Source organism: Empidonax traillii, unplaced genomic scaffold, assembly GCF_003031625.1.
Source record: "Empidonax traillii isolate 1590-97213 ecotype Southwest subspecies unplaced genomic scaffold, ASM303162v1 scaffold936:size233247, whole genome shotgun sequence".
In the NCBI taxonomy this organism is placed as follows: Eukaryota; Metazoa; Chordata; class Aves; order Passeriformes; family Tyrannidae; genus Empidonax; species Empidonax traillii.
Genome location: NW_020956129.1, coordinates 188,095 through 194,498, shown reverse-complemented (window position 1 = coordinate 194,498; position 6,404 = coordinate 188,095). Strand labels below are relative to the sequence as shown.

Below are 6,404 nucleotides of genomic sequence, written 5' to 3'. Positions count from 1 at the left end.
GCAGTTTCTCAGTTGTCAGTCACTGTGAGCCAAACAGTTTTCAATCATCTTTAATACAAAACTAGATTCACACAGGAGCCACGCTCGGGATCCAAAAGCCCTTGGAGAAATGATGGGGGTAAGGCAGAAAGCAGCAGCACCAGTGGAATCCCTTACAGTCAGCATTGGATGCATGGACACTACAGCAGTGGAGGGAGAAGAAATGGGGATTGTCTGCAGTTTAAAAATACCAAATGACCCTTCTGTCATAATCTGGGACGTTCCTGATGTGCCTCAGCAGACTAGAGGTTTAATTTGGGGGGATTTTTTCTTTTATTTTTTTTTTACTCAAGTGAAATTTTCCACTGTCAAAAGACAAATTGATTTTCTTTCCTGAAGGATTGTCTTGGAGTAGTTCACTGCTTTAAAAAGTCGTGCACTAAACCATTTTCACCCCCCAGGCAGTGCCTCTGAGAGACCTTCCTTAAAATGCTGTTTATCGCTGCAAGTACTCGCTGCTATTGGGGTGAGGGAAGGAGCTGTTGAGCAGAATTCCCCAACCTGTGGTTTATCCTTGGGTGTTGGTTGAAGGGAGATGGGAATAGCAAACCCTAATGCTGTTTGCCACCTCTGTCCATGGTGCCAGTACAGGGCTTTCCTTTCGTGCTTGATCACTGTGTGGGATTGGATCCCCACAAGCATTTATGGATACCCCAAAGGCAAGATCCCCAACACCACACTGATCACTGTATCCTTTTTTTACTTGCAGGGAAGTGGCAGGAGTTACCTGCAGCTGTGGAGCTTATGGAGCTTGAGAAACTAAAAAAAGATGGGAAAGAGAAAAAAAAAAAAAAAAAAAGATCCTGGGTAGGAATGGAGATGGATGAAAAAGGGAAAAAAAAAACTCAGGTAGACGGAAATATTATGTTGGGTTTTTTCTAATTATTACAATTTAGTGCTCAAAGATCCTCTCTGCTCACCCAGTTCTGGGGTGGATTCCTTTAGATCAGCTGCTGCTCTTGGGTTAGCAGCTGCTTCGAAAAAAGGAGCAGTACAGATGTGAGACTTTTTTATTTGGTGTTGGATGGACTTTGCTTCCCATCTGCCAAAAGCACAGGCTAAAAATGCAGGGAGGAGCAGGGCTAAGGATGAGCAGTTCTGTGGGTCCCATTGCTACCAGGCTCAGTAGGAATTTAACAATATATTTTCCAGCAAAGACCTTAAAGTGTCTTCTGATCCTCCGACTATAGTACCTTAAACTGCATTCCCAGTATTCCAGAGGTATTTCTAGCACATTAAAAATTGGTTTTGTCTACGTTTCGGCTCAATTTCCAAGATTTTATTGAGGCAGAAAACCCAATTAACCAAAATTGGAATTTTTTTTCCTTGGTGAAGACTTCAGGCTTGACCCCTAACCAGTAAAAAACCATAATCATCCAGAAAATTGGACTGTTTAGGTCAAGTGCAGCTCCCTTTGATTTTTTTGTCCTCATGCTAATGGAGGAGTTGGTTATTTTGCTATAAAAATCCTGCTGTGGAAGGGAAAGGGTTCACAAAAGTGAGCCTGCATCTAAAAAAGGTTCAGGACTATAAATAGGGTGACAGTTTCTCAGGGAACCTCGAGAGCTGTGAGGAGGACGAGGGTGGAGAGCGTTCTGTGAGGACTCTTGTGTCACCTCAGCACCTGAAGTCTCTTCACCAGTTTGAAATTCCAGCGTCCTAAGGCACGGCTATTTTGATTAATGAAGATGGGAACACCCCCACCCCTCGCCTGCCCGAGGAGCAGATGGAAGAGCTGGCTGCTGGGACAGAACAAAAGCAGCATTTGTTCACGTGGACAAACATTCCAGAGGTGGGGAAAGGTGGGCTGTGGGTGTTGTCAGGCTGCTCTGACACAGGCACAACACTGGGGAAGCGTCCCGGCTGTGCCTGTGGAACTGCTGGCTCACATTGCCAAGGTCAGGAGCCACATTCCCCACAGGGGCCAAGAAAGAAGACAATTTAAAAAATTGGGGCTTTTGTGGAAGTGGGAAAACTGGTTAAAACATGGTAATAACCTGTTTTCCAGAGAAACACAAAGGATGCCTGCAGTTCTCAGCAGCAGTGGTCAGGCACTCTGGGAAAGCAAGGAGCTGAATGTCTGGGAATCAAGGAACTGGAATGGGTTTAACTCAGCACTCCTTAAGAGGGGAGCCCTCCCATGACATCACCCCTGTTTTCCCACACTGCTCAGAGGGATGATGGTGACAGGAACACCACACACAACACCACAGTTAGTTGTGGCCCTCATCTGTATTTTGTCCTTTTTTTGTTTTTTTTTTTTCCCAGTAACACTCATAAACCTCAATATTTTCTGTTCATAAAACCTCGGGGGGGGGTGGGTGGGTACTGGAAGGGAACTAAAAGCACGTTTGTCCTGTCCACAGCTGAGGGTGGGGGGAACTGAACCTGGAGTGGAGTGTTAGTCAGTTGTAAACTGTTGGAGATGTGCATTTTACACGGACTGATACACAGGAGACACCGACGGCTCCGCATCATTCCAGCTCCGATAAAGTGCACGGCCTTCGGAATTCCTGCCCCCGCTCGTGGAGCCATTTGTTGGATACTGCAAAGACACAAAGGGATTGGATCACTGCACGTGGGTAGCTCTTAACTGAAGCTAAATACGCTGTTGGTTAAGCACACAATTATCTTAATTTCTCAGAAGTGTTTTAATTGTGGAATCACAGGGTTTGGGTCGGAAGGGACATTAAAATCATCTTGTTCCAACTCCCTGCTGTGCACAGATGTGAAGTTGGTCTAATAAATACAAGAGGGGGAAAAAAACTTCCCTGCAAAACTACAAAAGACTCTTAAAGGAGGTATGGTCTTACATGTATTTTATACATATTATAAAATATGCTGCTATGTAGAATATCTATAGCATACAGAGATGAAGCAGATAAAGTAAATTAAATAAGATTTATTTATAAAGAACTGCATCTCTGGCTGCTTTTTATCCCACCACGAAGTCCAGAGGAAAAAGAAGAGCAAGGCAAGGCACCACCCAAGGCCCAGGCTGGGGTCCCAGGCAGGTACTCACCCCATTTATTCCCCACTAGCACCGGGCAGGCCGCGTGCCGTGTGCTGTAATCGCCTTCTCCGCTCGGGAAGAGGTTGTACCAGAACACAGCTGTTCCCTGGGAATGGCAGGGGACACCCTCAGCATTCTGCTCTGGGCAGTACACACTTAAACACCAACTCACTTAAGGGTAGAAGCAAAGGTAAGTGCATCTGTATGTCAGATTCTTTTATGCTGGAGGCTCTTTTCCACACTCTAACATTTGCTTCCTTAGGACTTACTCTGTGTCTGTGTAATACTTGGCTCTTAATTTTTTTTAAACCCCAGGCCAGTTTCATTGAAGTCCTGACCAGTTTTAGAAAGCAAGATTATTTACTAAAAAGGAGCAGCAGGCCAGCCAAGGTAACCTTATTTGAGACCCTGCTGAGGGAAAATCCTAACAGGAACACGACATCCCAAGGAGAATTCCCTACAGGTGCCTCAGAACTACAGCAACTTAAAGATCTGAATGTTTTCAGGATGTGTTTGGAAGCACTGTAATGTTTTGCAGAGTCTGTGCAGGGGAAGCAGCCAAGTTCCCAACGTAACACAGGGAATGTCGGGAATCTCCATCAGTGCTCCAGCACTGAACCGTGAGCACCTCTGTGCTGCCACGAACAGGGCTGTTTTTGAAGGTTCATTTGAAAGCTTCTTTCATGCCCCTGCTGTGTTTTGAGGAGGTGGAGAAGGGCAGTTCCAGCGGATACATCCCTGCTCACCTTTCTGGGCCAAACGCTGGCTCCTACTTCAGGAAAGACCGTGGCTCCCCCTGCTGACACGTCACTCATCTGCACAGGTGGGGGAACACATGTGAGAGCTCAAACATTCTCGTATTTTAGTAAAATAGAACTGGGTTATAGAACAAGTTAATTTACACCTCCCTTAAAAAGGCTGAACCCTCCCCGCTGTGTCCCAGTGCAACCCCAGCCTTGTCCCCCCCCACTGCAGTGCTTGGGCAGTGAACAGGCTGTAAATACGGATGCAGATATAAAAATGAACAGCCAGGCAGGTAATTTTGACTTGAATTTTGAGTGAAATCCTCCTTTTACAGCACATGGAAGGAACCACAGGGTCTGGGTAAGAAGACAACAGTCCCCCAGAGTTTGTGACTGCTTCATTTAGAATTCACTTCAGTAAAAGCCAGGATGAGAAAAAAAACGGAGAATCAAATCATTCAGGGGTACAAAATATGGAAGGACACATTGTTGGCACTAGCACGGGGTAGGAATGTATCACTTACATAAAACAACCAAGTAGCAATTCTGTTGCCTGTTCCCAATTCCTTAAAAGCATCTGGCTCATCTTTCTGTGAACAAAAGCAAGCAGATTCCATCAGCACTTCCTCTGGGCTGCCAGGAGGAGCCAATGACACAGAGTGGCTGAGGCAGCAGCACCGTGGGCTGGGGCAGAGGAATTAATGGACCCTTTGATTTGGAAGGAGGAGGTGAGAGTGGAATTGGAGTGAACCCATTAATCTGAATTAAGCAGGCAGCTTAAAATCTCTCTAGGATGTGGAGGGCAGGGGTTGAAGGGACAGTAATCTGTCTGGGGACGGATGGGAAGGAAGGAAGGAGCCTCAGTGTGCCCTAAGCACCCAGAGCAGTGCACCAAGGCTGAGCAGTGCAGCTGGTGATCCACAGGGTCCCCTGGCCTGACAGGGGTTGGAAAAGAGCTCAACAATGTGACAGACAGTGAGGAACAGGCTCTGTGCCAAGGGGCAGAGGCTGCCCCAGGTCTCTGCTCCCCTCCCGCTCTGTACTTGCCCGTGCAAAGTCAAAGTGGGGTTCATACTGTCCTCCCACTCCATAATTTGCCACCTGCAAAAGAGAAACAACAGCTCTTGTGAAGGAGAAAGAGGTGAAGACAGAACAGGACTTACCCTTCCAAAATCAAAGTGAGGCTCATACTGGCCCCCTACTCCGTAGTTGGCTACCTACAGTGAGAGGAGAAGCACAGGCTCTAGTCAAGCAGTCTTTATCCAGCAACATTGTGACTGTCAGCTACAGCTGACAGTGGCAAGATCAGTGGCAGACACCAAGCCCCAGGGAATGACAAGCCTCAGCCGTTTATAAAAAAAATAACCTCAATGTTCAGCCAGATCCTGGGGCATTTCATCCCCCGGAGTCTTGACAGGGGCACAGCAGCTTCCAGACCCCCTGTCTGGGTGTCCTGCTTTCCAGGACACACACTTTGCTTACAGCAGCTGCTCCTTCAAAGGCCTCAAGCTGATGTATAAAAGTAACTTTTAAATTACGGTTTACACCCACAGCCAGTGTTTCCCACATGACAGGGACACCAGGCACACTGCTGGCCTTCCTTAAGTATCAGTCAAGCTGAATTACCATCCCTGCAGCAGTGAAGCTTAGGTTTGGTTATATAAATAAAAAGGAATTATATATCCACAGAGTTTCAGTTCTCCCTGTCCCCCTCAAGCACCAAAAGCCATTTCCCACTGAAGAGCTGCTCTACAAACTCACCTTTGTTTCTTCCCCCCCTCCCCGCCCCAGTAAATAAAAGAGCTTTTGTGCCACCTGAGCCACCCAAAATGAAGTGGGGACTGACATCCAGCACCAACCCCGGCCTCAGACTTACCTGCAGCTCCTCTGCTGTGGAGACATCCAGCCCTGTGAGGTCCTGTATCCTCGTGTTGATCCGGGACACCACGGGGCTCTCGTACCCCGACAGCCACGCACTGCGGGGACAACCAGGGAGGTGTGACAGGAACAGGCAGTGAACAGCAGGGCAGCAACTTTTTAGGACTTTTCAAGAAATTATCTCCACATTGCAAAAGGACCTGAGTTTAATAGACGTGGTTTTGAGAAAAGACATTTCGAGCCCTCGTTTAAGGGAACGCTGACTCCCCAGTGACAGAAGGAAACACTCCAAACAGTGACAAACTGCTTCGAGCTGTTTTCTAAACCAGGCACAAACAGCTTTGCTCTTACCCCTTCCCAACAGCCAATTCAGCCCACGCAGGTGATGCATTTTAAAGCAACATTTGGCAAAGGAAGGGGGCTGGTGAGAGTTGCTCTCCGTGTGTGTGCGTCTGTAACTCGGCTCTCCTCCACGGCACAGCACTGTGTGCTCTGCCCTTTCACATCACTTACCTGTGCAATCCCAGAACAAACCATCCTGAAAACAACTTTGTGATACAATTCCTACCAGAACAAACTCCTGCAGGTTTGCCATTTAGCACGTGCTTCGGGTAAATGATTTTCCGGGGGGGGGAGGGAGGGGATTGGCAAATAAAATACAAAATCAGTAGGAGCAATTGAAGTTTTGCATTCTTAGTACGTCAGGATTTAGGAAGAGGTGAGAGATGCAC

General features: G+C 47.2%; 1 protein-coding gene across 5 annotated transcripts in view; it reads right to left on the bottom strand.

The window, feature by feature from the left end:
• Positions 1–894: 894 nt before the first annotated feature.
• Positions 895–6,404, bottom strand: part of P4HA1 (prolyl 4-hydroxylase subunit alpha 1) — a 28,014-nt gene continuing 22,504 nt past the window's right edge. For 3 of the 5 annotated variants that reach the window (XM_027903129.1, XM_027903131.1, XM_027903128.1), the window contains 6 exons: positions 5,672–5,771; positions 4,959–5,012; positions 4,320–4,385; positions 3,799–3,867; positions 3,062–3,158; positions 895–2,584 (listed from right to left, as the gene is read on the bottom strand). In XM_027903129.1, the coding sequence (XP_027758930.1) occupies positions 2,514–2,584; positions 3,062–3,158; positions 3,799–3,867; positions 4,320–4,385; positions 4,959–5,012; positions 5,672–5,771 (457 nt within the window). In that variant the 3' untranslated portion in view covers positions 895–2,513. Of the gene's footprint in view, positions 2,585–3,061; positions 3,159–3,798; positions 3,868–4,319; positions 4,386–4,842; positions 4,897–4,958; positions 5,013–5,671; positions 5,772–6,404 lie in introns of all 5 variants that reach the window. The other 2 variants (XM_027903132.1, XM_027903130.1) reach the window with 1 other exon arrangement.